Source organism: Mytilus galloprovincialis, chromosome 4, assembly GCF_965363235.1.
Source record: "Mytilus galloprovincialis chromosome 4, xbMytGall1.hap1.1, whole genome shotgun sequence".
Taxonomy (NCBI): Eukaryota; Metazoa; Mollusca; class Bivalvia; order Mytilida; family Mytilidae; genus Mytilus; species Mytilus galloprovincialis.
The window spans coordinates 59,146,534-59,166,924 of record NC_134841.1 but is presented as its reverse complement, the minus strand read 5'-3'; the positions used below and the strand labels follow the sequence as shown (position 1 = coordinate 59,166,924).

At 31.6% G+C, this 20,391-nt stretch overlaps 1 protein-coding gene across 7 annotated transcripts in view; it reads right to left on the bottom strand.

Moving 5' to 3' along the window:
* LOC143072558 (uncharacterized) overlaps positions 1-19,861 on the bottom strand; it is a 63,428-nt gene extending 43,567 nt beyond the window's left edge. Inside the window, exons 1-5 of one of the 7 annotated variants that reach the window (XM_076247554.1) lie at positions 19,654-19,861; positions 15,212-15,435; positions 14,109-14,215; positions 12,513-12,698; positions 27-132 (exon numbers count right to left, since the gene is read on the bottom strand). In XM_076247554.1, the coding sequence (XP_076103669.1) occupies positions 27-132; positions 12,513-12,698; positions 14,109-14,215; positions 15,212-15,428 (616 nt within the window). In that variant the 5' untranslated portion in view covers positions 15,429-15,435; positions 19,654-19,861. Of the gene's footprint in view, positions 1-26; positions 133-12,512; positions 12,699-14,108; positions 14,216-15,211; positions 15,436-15,827; positions 15,849-19,576; positions 19,613-19,653 lie in introns of those variants that run through there. The other 6 variants (XM_076247556.1, XM_076247553.1, XM_076247551.1 and 3 more) reach the window with 6 other exon arrangements.
* Between the last annotated feature and the right edge of the window lie 530 nt (positions 19,862-20,391).

Genomic DNA, 20,391 nt, shown 5'->3' with positions numbered 1-20,391 from the left:
CATGTTTTTCAAATGATAAAGGATACTGAATTCTTGAAAACTTCCACATGGTCTAATTAAACACCCAGCTGACTCTGGTGAACTTGAAGGCAGGTAACCCAGACAACCATCTGCATAATAAGAATTCACTTTCTGCAAAAAAACAGAAGTTTTAATGGTATTCTGTAAATATCTTAATACAAGTATTGTACAAAAGTAAAGAGCAGCATGTAAGTTTCAATATAGTACAATATACATAGACAATACATATTGTCTTATCAGGGCCTTTTATAGCTGACTATGCGGTATGCTCATTTCATGGGCTTTGCTCATTGTTGAAGGCCGTAAGGTGACCTATAGTTGTTAATGTCTGTTTCATTTTGGTCTTTTGTGGATAGTTGTCTCATTGGCAATCATACCACATCTTCTTTTTTATATATTGTAGGAAAATATTAGAAAAAAATTGAGCTTTTGAAATAGTAAGGGAAGCAAGACTGCCGAGCCTTTCCCTTTTTTGGTAGCAAGAACAAATACATTTTGAATTTTCCTACAAATATTGTTTTATGTTAAAATTAAATATTTAAAATTAAAAGTGTTTTAAAGATGAATGTGTTTTTGAATGAAATCAATACAACTTATATTAAAGTGGACTGAAATGAGGGCCCCAAATTGAACTGTGTGGTAAACAGCAATATGAATATAAGGTAGCAATAAACAGTTAGGAAAAAATAATAAAATTAGCCCTTATGAATTTTACCATTCCCTTTTCATTGCTTTCTTGCAATATCAAGCTTACTGTCTGTGTCATATATGGGCATATGTATGTAATCAGAATCTTTCATAGATTTTATTTCCAGTATATAAAATGGTAAAATATAATTTCTTTTTGGTGTATCCATGGCAACAATCTGCATTTATTTGTTATAAAATATTGCAAAAAGGGGGGGAAAGATGTCACATATTTCCCCAAAATTTGACTAAAAGTAGAATTTCAATTGCTTGAAGTAATACCTTTTCTGAAACTGTGTACATATATCATTCAGCAAATCCAATGAAAATCATATGTCTTTCATCTCATTTGTTTGTAAAATTGCGTCAAAAACTTCGTGTAGAAAAAGAGTGTTTGTAAACAGTACATTAATTTCTGGACCGATGGCCGGTCTAGCTATGAAAATACGGACTGTCAAACAGAAAACAGCCCATAAAACATGTAAAAAATAATCTTGATGCTCTTATAAACTACCTTCGAAGGCTAAATTAACACTCATCTGTCTAAAAATGAATTTTATTTCACAATAACTTTCCTATTTGAAAAATCCACAGGGGCCATAATGCGAAACTAAACTCCTAACTGTGTATTGCTACCTTAATAGTAAATATTTTTTTCAAAATCTCCCTTTTAACTTATTTTCTGAGTTCTGCTAGCTAAAACGAGTAAATTGGCCTTTTATTTTTGAAAATTGGTTGAGTAATGAATATTTTATGAAGGTTAGCAGTTGACACTGAAACGCGACAAAAACTGATTTTAAGAAAGGTGCCAAGTCAAAGTGTAAAATCTTGTCTCTACCTCAATGTTTAGCCAAATCTTAAAAATTGTACCTCTTTTGGCAGTTTTTTAATGTTGAATATCATAATAAGATCTCTGATGATGCACCATTGTACAAAATTGAGCAATTTTAATCATAAAAATGTTAATCTTTATGCTTATTGCATACCAAAGACTTGATTAAAACTTGGTGATGGGGATCAATTTCTTACATCTGATTTAACTATACATCTAATATATGCCAAAATGTAACATGAAATCTTGATAAAAACAATAATATGATATATTCGCAAGAAAAAAACCAACGCGTTCAATACTTGTGCTACTACATGCAGCCCAATCCATCAGAAGCAAGCGTTAAGCCGAAAGAGTACAAATAAAAGCCTAGTGTCAAAATGTCTAATTTTGGTTGCTAAGGACTGTAAACAATAAAATTGACACACATTGTCATTGTTAAACACTTAATTTACTCAGAAGTTGATTTTGAATCTAAATATCAATAGATTTGTGGCATGAAAAGTCTTAAATTATACAATTCTGAGCTTGGTAAGTATGCCATAAGGTAGCAATAAACAGTTAGGAAAAAATAATAAAATTAGCCCTTATGAATTTTACCATTCCCTTTTCATTGCTTTCTTGCAATATCAAGCTTACTGTTTGTGTCATATATGGGCATATGTATGTAATCAGAATCTTTCATAGATTTTATTTCCAGTATATAAAATGGTAAAATATAATTTCTTTTTGGTGTATCCATGGCAACAATCTGCATTTATTTGTTATAAAATATTGCAAAAAGGGGGGGAAAGATGTCACATATTTCCCCAAAATTTGACTAAAAGTAGAATTTCAATTGCTTGAAGTAATACCTTTTCTGAAACTGTGTACATATATCATTCAGCAAATCCAATGAAAATCATATGTCTTTCATCTCATTTGTTTGTAAAATTGCGTCAAAAACTTCGTGTAGAAAAAGAGTGTTTGTAAACAGTACATTAATTTCTGGACCGATGGCCGGTCTAGCTATGAAAATACGGACTGTCAAACAGAAAACAGCCCATAAAACATGTAAAAAATAATCTTGATGCTCTTATAAACTACCTTCGAAGGCTAAATTAACACTCATCTGTCTAAAAATGAATTTTATTTCACAATAGCTTTCCTATTTGAAAAATCCACAGGGGCCATAATGCGAAACTAAACTCCTAACTGTGTATTGCTACCTAACCGTTTACTAAGCTCAAAACAGAAGTAGGATACCAGCAGAAGAACTTTATGACAACATCATTGCAAGATAAAGTATTAAACATGATACTTATTTTAATGCTAATTTTATTATTGTATTCAACATTACCAAATCTGTCTTTTTTTTAAAAAACTGAAGCAGACTAGCTGGATATGTATATCTTTTTATTACAAGATACATGATTGATAATGGTCCAATCCATAAATAATCTAGACTAGTTTATTACAGTGGGTGAATGAAAAAAGATCAGAATGACCAGATCCTGACCTGCTCACTTAAAGAGAGGCTACAGATACCAAAGTGACATACAAACTCTTAAGTTGAAAATAAGCAGACAACCCCATGGCAAAACAAAGACCAAATGACAAAACAACAGTATACAAAACACAACATAGAAAAGTAAAGACTGAGAAACACAAACCAGGGGTGATCTTTGGAAGAGTAAGCAGATCCTGCTCCACATGTGGCACCATTTGTGTTGCTCATGTAATAATAAACCTGGTGATAGTCTCACTTGGTAGGTCACATTAAGGGGGAAAGGAGTATGGGATTGGGCTACAACAATGGGAACTAATCTGTCATCATCTGTGAAATAGATATTCTTTAATGGTCAACCAACTCTTGATTCAAGGGATGATTTCAACTTCACAACTTTAAATTTGAACTCTTGGTTTTAAATAGCTTCCTTTTGAGGATGAACATTCCCTCTTCTCCTCTTTAAAATATGCTTGAAATCAAGTCACTGTTAATAATGTACAAATAACCTGGCAATGAACAGCACATAACTGGGGCAGTCTTCATGATAATCTTTTTGCCCAAAAACTGAACCATATCTTTTTGAAATTTATTTTTGATAAAATCCTTTAGGCTTTTAACGAGGATGATAAAATTGATATAACAATTCGAAGAACATTTCAGTTTAATAAATTCAATGCTAAAACTTTTTAAAACTTAAATCATTCAATGAGCTAAAATTATCTTTTTTCATATGTTATAAAGAATGAATAATTTGTTTATTCTAGTTGAATACTAGTATTATGTAACAGTTAAGAGAACATTTTGTATTTCCAATGCAGCATTGACATTTTTAGTGATTCCTTAAACATTTAAATTATACCTTTACTATTGGAAAACTTTACAACTAAGGTAACAAATTTGTTGACTTCCTATTTATTTGAACATACTTGTTCATCAATGTCATTTAAATGTACATTTTATATCATATTTCAAAGGTACACAACTTTTAGCTTTTATATGTTATTCAACCTTGTCACCAAAATAACATCAAGGGAGCACCATACCTGTGTTGTCACAAATAGTACCCATTTTGATTTTCAAAAAAGTCCAATAAAATTGGTAAATTTCCCGTGCATGACAGAAAAGATCTTTAAAAATAATGTTTGTAATGACATTTTACATCTCTAACTTGAATATTTAGGTTGTCAACAGCTGTGTTCTATGTTTCCTGATCTTAAATTTGCCTGAAATCCTGCCGATTTTGTCAAATTTTGCCAAAATCCCTTATTTTGACCTAACTGGGATGTAAAAATCGCCACTTAGAAAAAAAAATATGACAGAAATTGTTCAATAAAACTTTCTCACATGTCTTTCAGTCAACTTAAAACATTTTTTATCATGTAACATTGAACTTTATAATTGCCAAATATGACCCTTACCAAATTTTCTCCTTTGTCCTAACATTTCTATAAATATTAATTAATACCATTATAAAGACAAATTATTGATAGTTTTAATCTTATCCAACTGATTTGCCTATTGTTATCACAAATTGATGCTGTTACATGACAATAAATGATTATTTGTTTTTTATATAACATGATATCTTGTTGCCACATCATTTGTTGTTACATAATGTAGCCAAAAGAAAAACACATATTATATCATGTATTGACATATTGTTAATATGAGGTATTGAGAGGTCAAATAGTCAGAGGGTCACAGTGACCAAAAGTAATTAATTCAATTCATTATTCATCTGTCTATCAGAAATAAAGACATTAAATCAAATAATTAGATAATAACATTAACATTACCAATTTTTATTACATCTGACAGGATTTTTACAATTAAAGGGAAATTCCGCGATTTTTTACTTATCATCTTAATATGTTGGTCTTAACATAAAAAACACAATCACAAAGTTTTATATTTATATTCCTTCTAATAACGGAGAAAATCAAGTATTTGTAGCTTTTTTGCTTGACCTACGAGAGTGGGTTGTGACGTTTTAGCCTGATTTGTTGAATCATGGGAAAAAATTAAATCTGTTAAAGTCTTAATTTCTTCTCACAATACTACGTAATTAAAAGCGCACAGATCGTTGGTCGTAGTTAATAACCACAATATCAAAATAAACGTGCGTGTACCGTTTTGTATTATTGAATAAAACTTCCTATATAATTATATAAATATAAATATTTTCAAATTAATTTCAAAAATTATAGTTCAGATTTTTTCATAAAATATCTGTTGAACATTTTTACTGATCTTGAACTGAAAATATTTTACGTTTTATTTACCGTTATAACTTTGATAACCATTTCAATGAAAAATATGTGTGGAAAGACGGTGTATATTATTTTGTAGAGTCATTGTATATTTGTCGATTTGCGTAGAATTGGTTTGAACTTTACCTTGCAGCAATTTAGCCTCAGGTGTACACAGGTGTGAATTCAATTGTACACAGCTGTGAATGTTGTCATTTCGAATGAATTAACAGAAAGGGTATAGCGAGTTTAATACACCGATGACAATAGAGAAACAATAATTTAATTGTATAAATTTATTGAAAATAAATTTTTAATTTCGGAAGTGTATGCAATATAAAAATGGAACAATTTCAGATAATGTTCTAGTTCTATGCAATTAACATACAAGTAAAATATTAAGTTGAAAGAACCTTAAAAATTAAATGTTGCGATTCCCAAATAAAAATTATTGCACATCTGATTTACTTTACCGGAATTTTTTAACTTGTGTTTAAATCTGGCGATTTTTAAAGGCTAAGTATCGCAATTCTTTCGCAATTTTAAAGTGATTAATTGAAAAAAATACAACAGTGCAACTAGCATGATTTTTTTTTTAACATTTAGTTCTTACTTATTTGAATTAATCTGACAATTACTAACTAAATCATTTGTGAAAAGAATGCTTATAAATTATCGTTTATTTCATTAATGGATATATACATATATTATAAATCTTATCTAATACATTATTTTGTTTGAGGATTTTTTTTACAAGTTTGTTTTATATTCTATGCAGGATAATTGCGTGCAATGTTGAACAGGATAGCGGTCAATTATCCAAATTAGTGAGTACAGTAGTTGTAATAAAAGGCATATCTTAGTAATGTATAACTGCTATTGACGATTTTATATAGATTAATTCGTCCCAACCTCGTTGTTCTTGAAACAATCTTTACTTGTATACTTGTAAGTTTTCTGACGTATAAGTGCCATTGAGGATGAGTTCCAGAGGTCCTCTCTACCAGAAAAAGCAGACTAGTAGCGTTCCGTTAATATGATTGTTGGGACAGACGAGACCAACCACTTGTATACAGATAACCAGAATTACCATATAAGCTTATGTTGTCAACACCATCAGAGAAGAGTTCCCATCGTCGAATGTGGTTCATGATGGCTTCCAAGAATGTACAAGTGGCATGTCTGACTCTAACAGTTTGTAAACGGACTAAACAGTCACCTATAGACATCGCCCGCTAATTGTTCTTGATATTCGAAACTGCATGCATATATACGTTTTTGAGAGTGATATTTTATCTTGTGTCTGACGAAAACTTAATGCCTGCATGGTTATATCGTTCGTTTTGGTTTGGTGAGTGTTCTCTCAATAAAAGTATATATTTCACAAATATATACCACGAAGAAGCTCTGAAGGTATATACTACTCCTATTTTGTTTGGGTGTAAAAACATCGATGTTTACTGCAGTTTATCATGAATAAAATGATGATGGTAGAAAAAAATATGAGCGTCATTACATGATCTCGGACCATGCCCTCTCTCTCTCTCTTCTCTCTCTCTCTCTCTATATATCGTATGTAACAATAATCAAACGTCTATAGGCAATAACTAAACGGGTATGAAGATTCTTTATACAGTTTACACAATCATTAATAAAGAAACACAGCAACACTACGATATAACAAATGGAAAACTTAATTATTTTTAAGTAATAACCATGCCGCTATGCAGACATCAAGTAAAGTGCACCTGAATATCAATTAGGAACACGATGTGTGATTTTGTATAACTAAAAATATCAAAGCGAGCAATAACTTTGTCATGCAAACATTTGTTTCCCAATGTGCCTCTCTTTTTATATCCGCTTCTTTGCAATAACTAGTTCCCATTTTCTCTTTATTTTTTCTCTATTCGGTTATATATTGTTTTCAATATGCCACTCTATCGACACTTCTTAATTTTAATACAATGACAAATTCCCGTGTCATCCTAATCCTTATAAAGATATAAGGGACATAAGACAAACAAAAACAAGAGTGCACACGCTGAAATGTCTCGCCTTCTATACTAATCATTGATATTATGTTGATAGTCCTAAGTATTAAGTTAAGCTTTATAACAACTGTCACATAAACTTAACATTAACCAAGATAACTAAACAAAGACCAATGAACCTTGAAAATGAGGTCAAGGTCAGATGAACCATGCCAGGCAGACATGTACAGCTAACAATGCTTCTATACAACATATATAGTTGACCTATTACTTACAGTTTAAGAAAAATAGACCAAAACACAAAAACTTAACACAGTGCAATGAACCGTGAAAATGAGGTCACGTTCAAATAAAACCTGCGCGACTGACATAAAGATCATAAAATATTTCCATACACCAAATATAGTTGACCTATAGCATATAGTATTAGATAAAAAGACCAAAACTTAAAAACTTAACATTGACCACTGAACCATGAAAATGAGGTCACGGTCACATGACATCTGCCCGCTAGACATGTACACCTTACAATCATTCCATACAACAAATATAGTAGACCTATTGCATATAATATGAGGAAAACAGACCAAAACACAAAAATTTAACTATAACCACTGAACCATGAAAATGAGGTCAAGGTCAGATGACACCTGCAAGCTGGACATGTACACCTTACAGTCCTTCCATACACCGAATATACTAGCCCTATTGCTTATAGTATCTAAGATATGGACTTGACCACCAAAACTTAACCTTGTTCACTGATCCATGAAATGAGGTCAAGGTCAAGTGAAAACTGTCTGACAGACATTAGGACCTTGCAAGGTACGCACATATGAAATATAGTTATCCTATTACTTATAATAAGAGAGAATTCAACATTACAAAAAATTTGAACTTTTTTTTCAAGTGGTCACTGAACCATGAAAATGAGGTCAAGGACATTGGACATGTGACTGACGGAAACTTCGTAACATGAGGCATCTATATACAAAGTATGAAGCATCCAGTTCTTCCACCTTCTAAAATATAAAGCTTTTAAGAAGTTAGCTAACACCGCCGCCGGATCACTATCCCTATGTCGAGCTTTCTGCAACAAAAGTTGCAGGCTCGACAAAAAACCGGACAGACATAGAAGGGATTCTAAGCTTATCTTCAAGTGACTATAAGTGTTCCATTACTGTATATCTGCATCTTTGTCAATCGACAAAAGCTTGTATTTGCATGAATATTTTTTTTTTTCACAAAAAGGCTCCATAATCATGACAAAACATTATCTAAGTTCTCAAAAATTTCAAAGATCATGTTTATGATTGTTTTAAAACAGATTGTCGGACACAAATATGTGGTTCATTAAATGTTACCTGTGCACACCGGGTACATCAATAAAGAGACCATGCATGAACCTTTATTGTTTAATTGTGTCATACGAATTTTAGTCGACAGGATGTCACTGGAATACACAGGGACATGTATCGAATATACGTCCTTGGAATACCTGGCTGAATTTGTCACTCTGACGTTACATCTAACAATATTTCTGACATACCTTTTGTCAATTCGGGAGGAAGCCAAAATATATTTAATAAGATAACGAAATAAAATTTAACTAGAGGCTCTAAAGAGCCTGTGTCGCTCACCTTGGTCTTGTGCATGTTAAACAATGGACACGGATAAATTCATGACATAATTGTGTTTTGGTGATAGTGATGTGTTTGTAGATCTTACTTTACTGAACATTCTTGTTGCTACAATTATCTCTAACTATAATGAACTTGGCCCAGTAATTACAGTGGAAAATATTTTCTAAAAATTTACAAAAATTTATGAAAAATGTTAAAAATTAACTTTAAAGGGCAATAACTCCTTAAGGGGTCAATTGACTATTTTGGTCATGTAAACTTATTTGTAGATCTTATTTTGCTGAACGTTATTGATGTATACAGTTTATCTCTATCTATAATAATATTCAAGATAAAAACAAAAAACGGCAAAATTCCCTTAAAATTACCAATTCAGGACAGTAACCTAACAACGGGTTGTCCGATCCATGTGAAAACATCAGGGCAGATGGATCTTGACCTGATAAACAATTAAACCCTGTCAGATTTTCTCTTTATGCTTCGGTTTTTGAGTCATAAGCCAAAAACTGCATTTTACCCCTATGTTCTATTATTAGCCGTTGCAGCCATTTTGGTTGATTGGCCAGGTCACGCCACACATTTTTTAAACAAGTTACCCCAATGATGATTGTGGCCAAGTTTAGTTTAATTTGGCCCAGCAGTTTCAGAGAAGAAGATTTTTGTAAAAGATTACTAAGATTTACGAAAAAATGGTTAAAAATTGACTAAAAAGGGCAATAACTCCTTCAGGGGTCAACTGACCGTTTTGGTCATGCTGACTTATTTGTAAATCTTACTTTGCTGAACATTATTGCTGTTTACAGTTTATCTCTATCTATAATAATATTCAAGATAATAACCAATAAAAACAGCAAAATTTCCTTAAAATTACCAATTCAGGGGCAGCAACCCAACAACAGGTTGTCCGATTCATCTGAAAATTTCAGGACAGATAGATCTTGACCTGATAAACACTTTTACCGCATGTCAGATTTGCTCTAAATGCTTTGGTTTTTGAGTTATAAGCCAAAAACTGCATTTTACCCTATATGTTCTATTTTTAGCCATGGTGGCCATCTTGGTTGGTTGGCCGGGTCACGCCACACATTTTTAAACTAGATACCCCAATGATGATTGTGGCCAAGTTTGGTTTAATTTGGCCCAGTAGTTTCAGAGAAGAAGATTTTTGTAAAAGATTACTAAGATTTACGAAAAAATGGTTAAAAATTGACTATAAAGGGCAATAACTCCTTCAGGGGTCAACTGACCGTTTTGGTCATGCTGACTTATTTGTAAATCTTACTTTGCTGAACATTATTGCTGTTTACAGTTTATCTCTATCTATAATAATATTCAAGATAATAACCAATAAAAACAGCAAAATTTCCTTAAAATTACCAATTCAGGGGCAGCAACCCAACAACAGGTTGTCCGATTCATCTGAAAATTTCAGGACAGATAGATCTTGACCTGATAAACACTTTTACCGCATGTCAGATTTGCTCTAAATGCTTTGGTTTTTGAGTTATAAGCCAAAAACTGCATTTTACCCTATATGTTCTATTTTTAGCCATGGTGGCCATCTTGGTTGGTTGGCCGGGTCACGCCACACATTTTTTAAACTAGATACCCCAATGATGATTGTGGCCAAGTTTGGTTTAATTTGGCCCAGTAGTTTCAGAGGAGAAGATTTTTGTAAAAGTTAACGACGACGACGACGGACGAAGACGATGACGACGACGGACGAAGACGATGACGACGACGGACGACGGACGCCAAGTGATGGGAAAAGCTCACTTGGCCCTTCGGGCCAGGTGAGCTAAAAAGGAAACAAAACCTATACATTTTTCACCGAATATACCAGATAGGTTCACACATTTTACTGTAAAGTGTCTTTACAAATGACCATTCTGAATTGATTCCGTATATCATTCAAAGATAAGTTAAAAAAAACAACTCTTTTAATAAAGAAATTGAAATTTCCGATATTTTGATATTTACATTTCTATAACCTGGAATTGGAAATATTATATTTCATTTGTATATCAACATATTATGTCCAAGCTAAAGCTCTTCCTAACATCGCTCCTTGTCAATAGCCGTTGAATAACATAATTAAAAAAAAATGTTATTTATAATAGTATAACTTTATTAATTTGAAAAATTGCCTTGTCTATATACGGGAATATTCTTGATATAAATCAATGTACTTTAAATAAAAGAGGCATACTAATGAATCTTTTGTATATCATTGATTGTTACAAGAACACTGCATTAATTTTGTCTTTCTTATAATTGAAACTTTTCTTCCTCATCAAATCTATATATGTGTTTATCAACGAGATCTTATCATATAAGGATTTGATAACTATAGCTATCAGCACTGCTAGGTTATTTTGTTATTAAAAGAATATAATTACCAATCTCTCTCAAAAGAAGATTGTTCAAAATGGTCGTCACACACCAACTTAGCTTGCTATAGATGAAACTTTTTGCTATTACTTTAAGGCTGCACAACCATGCAATGCATGTCTTTCTTGTGTTGTGGAACTGGGATCGGGAAAACTATGTACACTTTTGTCACAACCTTGTTTGACAGAACAACCCTACACTTAGCAAGACATTTTAACAATGTATGACGTCTACGGCAATACCCGATTGATTGATGATAACGCATGGTCGGTAATCCCCGAATCTGTTTGTTCTTTGTGGTTTATAGATATCATCAGAAGTCACGTGACATTTTATATCGGACATGCCGACAAGATGGCGATTTCCAAGAACTGATAATTAATTTCAAAAATTGATTTTGATCTCTTTACATACAGAATTAAACTTTTTTATTGATGAACATGTGGTTTATTATGCTTCAAGAACAAAATATCAATTTTTCATTTTTTTGCGGAGTTTCCCTTTAATGCCTCTTCATAGTTTCTTAATGAGACCAAGACAATACATGATTATTTGTTTTTTTATATAACACAATAGCTTCTTGCCACATAATTTGCTACATAATGTAGCCAATAGAAAAACACATATTATATCAATTGTTGACATACAGATCCCAAAATCTCGTGCTTAAAAACAGGAAATCCTGAGGTCCCGAATTTAAACAAATTTGAATCCCGACATCCCGAAATTCAAAATAAAAATTCCGGGATCCCGTAGGTTCAATCCTGAAATCCTGAGCGTAAAAGCACCTGATTCTGAAGTCCTGATAATGGTCCTATCCCCCCTCTACTGTATATACATTAATATAATTTATATTTAAAAATCACTTCCACTATCAATTTTTTCAAACAGACAAGTAATATAATTGTAGTATTAAACCAATTTTCAAGACGTTTCGGACATTGGCCTTCTTCAGTTTCTTTATTTTTCTTTTGAACTACATGGTAGACATTTTTACTTTTACAATCATTAAGATGTTTACGTAAAATATGTTCCCTTATATTGGATTTTTAAAGCAAGGAGACAAGTAATAGTCAATTTATAAAGCAACTATAAATTTTCCATAATTGGGCTCACCATGGCAATAACGATGAGTAAATGGACACATTTATAATAAATACATGGAGAGAACCTTTTCTCTTTGAATAGGATTATAAAACAATATACCTGTATTTCTGTAATATCTTTGTACTTGTGGTATAGATGCTCTAAATGGTGAAACTGTTTTGGCAAAAAATCATTGACCATAATATCATCTCTATTCTCATCCTGAACATTGAACTGTTCAAGTCTTGACTTTAAACCATTGAAGCATTTGAAATTTGCAGATTTTCTTGAGGTGTTTCCAGGTTTCTGCAAATAAAAATTGAAACTATTTATGATAATTGTTTATTGGACAGCTGATATTTTATAGTATTTTTAAAAATTACAACAAAGTAGAATTATAATTTGTTGTTATGATAGTTTAAAGTTAGTTTATAAATGTGTTTCACATATATTGGAAGTTTTACATACTATAACTAAGTATTCAAAATTTGGAATTGTTTTGTTTTTTGAGTTTGGAGAAATTTTCCACAAAAAATTGAGCATATTTTGAAATATTACTGTCTCAAAAGCTCTACTATCAATGTTTTATTTCAATAGCTACCAAAATTTTGTTGAAATGTCACAAAAACTTTGAGAATCTTCATAATCAGTACTCATAAACATAAAAAACAGAGTAATGCTTCTTGTCAATTTTCTGTGATAGTTGTAATTAAGATTATGCAAACCACCTCAAAGTAATCAAAGTGCTTGTAAGCACTGAATGGTAAAGATTGCTTCAATTTATCAGTAGGAAGTAAAATTAATTATTGCATTAGTAGTTGTTTATTTAACAGCAATTCTAGACAAAGGAAGATAACTCTTTTTTTTTTTCATGACTTTAAAAATGACATCATTTATATTTTTAGAACAGATATTAGATTCCTGCACCTTGCAAAAGTTATGTTATTTTCTTGACAATTGTGACATCATATTGTGTCTTGAATATCTGAGCATATAATTTCTGGAAATGTTCATGGATAGGATGCATAGAATATTATGATCAATGCACTATATTTTGTGTATCAAAAAGGTAGTGATAAGCCTTGGAAGATTTAGATATCAAGTCAGTCACATAAGGTTTTGATTGCATTGCCAACTGTGCATGGGCTGTATAGCCAGTCAAGGTTGTTAAAAACTTCCATTTATATTGTTTGCATTTCATGCAATCTTTACCTAAAAAACATGTCAACTTTCGAAATAAATTCATTCTAAAATCAGATCGTTTGATTAATTGGAGTTTTTTACAGCAGCACAATAAGTCTATATCAAGGCAATCAGCATTGATTATGTCAAATGAATATGAAATGAATACGAACAAGATTGATATACTGTTGCACATTAATATTGTTTAAAAGTCCCGTGTTATTATCAATTTTGATTCATTTGTATGAGTTTAGTGTGGCTATTGCATGCATTATCCTGAACTACAAAAAAATGTAGCTATAGTTTACATTATTATTTAGGAGTCAGCAGAACCCTGGCTTTCGGGTGTGGGAATTTCTTACTGTGTTGAAGTTCCATTGGTGGTATGGAGCTAGTTTCTGCTCTTTGGTCAGGTTGTTGTCTCGTAAACAAATTCCCTGATTTCCATTCGCTATTCTAAATTGTACCTTAAAGTTTAGTACCCTTGTTATAAATTTCCTGCATTTCATATGCTACAAACTTAGCCTTTCTTACCACTCTAACTATTCCTCTGTTATATTTTAGATTATGAATCAGACTAACAATCTCCTTCCTTTCATCTGTTACTGGATCAGTTACTCTGTCCTTCAGAGGGTATTCAACTGTGAAAAAGAAAGAAAAAAATATATAAGAAACTGACTACTGTGTATTCATTATTTTTTGTTGGATACCAATTTTGTGTGGGTTTTGTTAGTACACACTAGATAATAACAAGTTTGCCTAATTAAACCAGGAATGGTTAACTTTTTGTATGAAAATCATGAAATCATGTATGTCATGAAGCAAAATGCTCATCTTATAGGTTGCATTTCTGTTAATTTTGCCAAATACAATTTCCCATTGGAACTCCTTTTTCAGCTAAAACTATACCACTTTTACTATGAAATTTTGAAAAAAATCTTATCCTAGAATTGAAAGTTCATATGCACTTCTATTTTTTTCAAAGGTCAAAATATAGGGCTGTGCGTCATATTTTCAATGTTTATATGCCCTGAACTTTTCAGAGTTTAAACTAAAACTAGTTTTCTTAACTACCCCTACTTTGAATGAAGGGTTACCACAGATTTTAATGTAAACAATATGCACATGTATATTTACTAGTAACATTCCCAAGTTATGTCTCTATGAGATGGAACACAGAGAGCATTACTGGGAACCAGTATGTAAACAAAATTAATTTTTTATGAATATTCTAAATCTTCCCAAAAGAGGCATGGTTTGAGAAACAACTGTATTTACAAAATGCAACCTATAAGGGTGTAGGAAAGCAAAATTGAAATCTGTATATCTGAATTATAGCGAGGTTTTCTTTTAATATTTTTAATAAGAAAAATGGATTTAATTTAAATAAAACCACAGCAAAATTTCACCCAAAGTTATATTATTACAGGTATCATGCATATGGTTACATGTATATATGCTGTAAGTTCAATTATCTATAAGTCTGACAAAAATCTGCCATACTTAATGTGTGATGACTGGAAACATGGCTTATAATGTTAACCAAATGCCAGTTGTATTTCTACCTTTCTATTACAAGTTAAAGATTTTGGGTTTAGATCTAGCATAGGACATGGCAAAGAGATGGCAATGCTTACCAATTTGTGGTTCTTCATGCAATGGAAGTGTTGGTCTACAAGGCTTCAATGAGATCTTCTTGTTCAAAAAACCTTCAGGAATCTTCTGTGGATAAAACTGTTTTTCTGTTATGTTATCAACATCTATGTTGTCATGAGAACCATAGGAAAGGAATACTTCTCTTTTCTTACTTGGTTTGTACAGTTGGTACGGAAATGATTTGTCGGGGAAATCCATATCACATCTACAAAACAAGCATTTATTTCATTAATCATGTAATAGATGAAGTGGGAAAGGTCTGTCTAATTCTAGTATATTTGTACCAATTTATGTTTAGGAAATAAAAATATATGATTGCTATTTGGAAATCTGTGTTACTAGCCCCTATTGAACTATTGACGTCATACATTAACAATCACTTTTTCATTGAGGTGTCAGATATTTTCTAATATGTCGTCAAACCTTTACAGGAACCTTTGTGATGTCCAGTAATCATAATGGCAGACAAATAGCAATAAGGTGTGTTATAACTTTTTTCTAAACATTCAAAAACTCCATTTAGTTATTTATTTCATAAATGTACATACTATGAGATTACCCAAATTGCACATATTTTTTGCAGTTTTTTTCACCTACATTTATTAATGATCCAGACAAAAGTTTCCATTCTGTGTTTATTTTGAAGATGTACATGTATCCTTATTTCATGTATTTACTATGTACATGTAGTTCCACCAGTTTAATTTTGAATCCATACCGAAATATAGTAAAATTGGTTTGAACCAACCTCCAAATGATCCATGATTCAGTATTATATGTATGTAATGAGGAGTACCGAAATTGCATCGATGCTGATCATGCTAATATTCGCATCCGTAAAATTCGAATAATTAATGTTTTGTTTCAATTCTTTATTTAGAACAATTTGACAATAGTATTCATAACTGCCAACTTTTTAAAATGCCCATGGGGATTTTACATGCAAGGTGGCTCTTACAATCCTACAGAACCCTCAAGGGGGCCTCCAAATATATCTTATTGTTGTTTTTTTGGCTTCTTCATACCTTTTGAAGCCTAAGGTATTGTAAAATTAACTGTTTTGTTTAAAATGTTGACAAAAATTACTCTTTAAAAATTTTCATTGACCTTTCATGGGGGAAATCCCCTGCAAATAGTGACAGTTGGCAGGTATGTCTGTGTTATTTTTTTTAAAATGAATTCCTGTAACATAATTGAATCACTCATTTTTAAAAGATGAAGTTTAGTTGATGTCGCATGGCAACGTTTCAATTAATTTTAATTTTAGGAGTGAACATGAAAACTAGATATCTTTTGACATATACAGTGAACTTTTTGTGTATACATATTTATTTAAATAAACTAAGCTGTACATGTTGTAAGACTTGCATAATGTCAAATCACATAAATACCAATTGTTTAGTCTAGATTTTTCTTACAACTTTTGCCAAATGGTTGCAAATTGAGTACTTGGTGCAATTTTGGTTCTGTGCTGTTTGTGACTTTTTATGTGCATTCCAACATCAGGGGTTCAAATTAACATTTGGTACTGGAAGGTCCAGGACCTTTGACACTCAAAACTGAAAGGTCCACAGCCTAAATTGCAGGTCCTACTTTTACTTGAAATATTCTATAACACAGTAAGATACAAAATTATTGTGCCTTTGGTGTTAGGTTATCTTGTTACATTGTCAGTGTCACTGTTGTATAATATGTTCAATAAATTAATAAATATAATTGTCTTGTATATTATGAATTCATATCATCTTTATTTTTTTTTAATTGGTAGGGTGTCACTGTTGGTAGGTGTGTTGTAACAAAGATTAGTAATTAATTACTAATTATATCATTCCCTCAGGGCTCACACTACTTCAACTCGATTTTAAAAGTCCACTAGAGCTTGTTACTTTGTTACATTGTATCATATCTAGTTGCACTATTTTTGATAATAAAGTACGAAACTTCCAGCTATTTACAGGCCCCTAAAAATTGAGAAGAAATTACCCCTTGGAATTGCAGTAATTTGTTTACACTTTAAAAACATCTGCATGTCATATCCACATGTATTAATGAAAAAAGAAAAATGCTGTCACATTGTATTGGATGTTGACATGGAAATTTGTGAACTAAAAAACTTAAGTAATTTTGAGTTTCAACCTAAAATATTTTCTGGTCTTTCTTTCTTTTCCATATATCTTTTGGTTTTCAATTCTAGTGATTATATTTCATAATCTTAGATGTATTTTGTCACAACTTCAAGCCTGACATTTTTTTTTATTGTATTTGATCGGCAAACCCGAAATTACCCTTATCCGTCCCGGAAACTGGTCCGGTATTGTAATTATCTTCATTTCCGGTTTATATATGGCATCCATTGTTTTTCAATGTTGATGTTGTCAGTCAGATACGATTTCACTCGGATTTACAAATTACTTGTTTGCGATTTTCGGTATAAAATTAGCGTTTGGACAAAATGAATATTGCTGTCATGAATAATAAAGATGAGAATTTATTTTGAGATCGTTTATTTGGAAATTTTGATAAAAAGGTCTGCCAAGTTATTTTTTAATTTCTTTCAAATCGAAGGTCCGTCGGGCGTAGCTAGTAACCAAAACGAAGGTCCGCTTGCAAAAGTGGAAGGTCGCGGACCTCGGACCACCGCTAATTTGAACCCCTGAACATACTGATGCTTCTTATTAATGACTTTATTTCCTGTAACCTTTTTTACAAGCAATTTTGTTATATTTTTTCCATTTACCTACTGGAAATGGTAAAGTATTCTAAAGGTTTCTGACTTCGTTCACTTTTACAGGTAAAAGGGTTGTAATGTGAATACTTTCATATAGAATAACATTGAAAATTTTGCCTAATGGCGTTAACAGTAACTTTTGATGTATGATGATAAAATGTACACTTTCTTTCTAAAATAAAAAATCATTTGATTTTGACAAATCATGTTCATGATATTCATGATGTTAATTATTTTCCTAACATAAAGGTGTAAACAATAATTGTTTGAGACCTGTGACGAAACATGATAAAGATATTGTGATGAATCAAGGTGAAATTTAAACCGATTTGACCCTAACAGAAGCGAAAAAATAAATGTTTGATATCGCTGCTGGATAACTCGAACTAAAACAAAATCAGCCTATCACAAAATCGGACTATAACAAACTCAGCCTACCATTACTTATATGCAGAAATATATTGAACAAACTTGGACTACGATTAGTGAATTGGGATGTTAATGGATTTTTTTATGACTTTTAAAAAAAATTCTTTACTGTATAAAAAAGTGTATATAAATTTAACATAATGAGAATATGATAAATATTTTTGAAAAATAATGAATAAAAATGTATTAAAATAAATTTATATCCATCATATTATATGTTTTATATGAGTTGAATTTGATATTTCTAAATGAGGATATATGGTTACCTTCTATTTGAAATGTTATTGTGATTTTCTCATTTATTATGTTTATTGACAAAAGATGTTTTAATGATTGATGTGTGTGCGTGTTAAAGAATGTATTGAAGTTGCATACGATGTTGGTACCAATTCCATTTTGCTATAGATTAGCATAAAAATAAATATGTATCCTCGTCAGTTCGATAAAAATATAGTGATTTCTGATTGAATTTATTAAATTAGACATGAAAATAAAAAAAAAAAGGAACCGCAATTAAAAAAACAGGAATTATAACACTCATTTATCCAGGCGCGGATCCAGAGGATCCCCCCTTTTTTTTGGACGATCAATGCATTTGAATGGGGACATGTAATTGGAACCCCCCTTTTTAAAATGGCTGGATCCGCCCGTTATCCAATTTTTACGTAAATGCAATAACTTAATGTCCTACGTAACTTTTTGTGTGAAAAAGATCAGAGTTCCGTTTCTTTCATACGGTATTTTTTCTCAGATCATCGTAAAACTTCACAAGAGTATTGCTTTTGTTATAGTTATTTGCGTGTTAAAGCAAAATCAATATCACTGAAACCGTAATCTGGAAAATGTTATTTTTGAAAACGTAAATGCAAGGTAAGCGTATTTTGGGTTTGCACATTTATATAAGCATAGTTAGATCATAGAAAACAAAACTTGGAGGTAATCAAACTAAAAAATAGAACATGAAAACCAGTGGCGGATCCAGAAATTTTCATAAGTGGGGCCCACTGACTGACCTAAGAGGGGGCCCACTCCAGTCACACTTCAGTGATTCCCTATATAAGCAACCAATTTTTTTCCCAAAAAGGGGGGGCCCGGGGCCCCCCTCTAAATCCGCCTCTGAAAACATTAGTTATAAACCTGGTTCTTTTGTAACTGTTACTAAGAAGATATTAGATATTTAGTTAATTACAATTTCATGTAATTACAGGTAGTTTTGATCTCACTTGGGTGATTAAAATTTAGTCATGCATGTGTTTAAAATTTCACCATAATTTCATAAAACGGACTCATTCTGAGATCTGTCTGTACCATAAAGAGTTGCATGTGTGACGGATTAAAGTGGAAGTAGTTTAAGAAGTTCAATCTTTTTCCTATATTTCATTATCCTGCTCCGCTATTTTTATTTAAACCTGCAGAAAGTTTGGGAAATGTTTTTCATGGGCGGCGCCATTTTCCCGGGATCCCTTAGTTTTGAAATAACTGTTATATGTTAACATTGCAATCATATAATATAAATGTCTAATTGGTTTTCTTAGAATACTTTAAATATTTCATTAATACATTGTCGTATTTACTGTCATGTTTTAAATGCAGATAACAAAAAGACAGTAACTGATAAATCTGGTAGCATGAAGTCTCCCTGAACAGTCATAAGGGAGATAATACAATCACCACAACTCAGACTGACAACAGACACAAGCTGTAATCATGAAAGTGACTGTAAAAAGCAAGTTTTTCAATACTTAATACAGAATACCGCATAATGCTCAGAGCAACCAATAAGGCCATAGAACTAGACAGTTTTAAGAGTGTCATAATCGGTTTATATGAGCCAAGGATGATTAAAGTAATTTTTCTAATACACATCAGAGACATATAATACATGTATAATTTATATGTCTCTGTACACATGTACAAATGTTTGTACATATATAATTTGTAACAGATTTGAGAATGTGACTATGGAGGATGTTATAGTGTAAATATGGTTCCTTTATATGGACC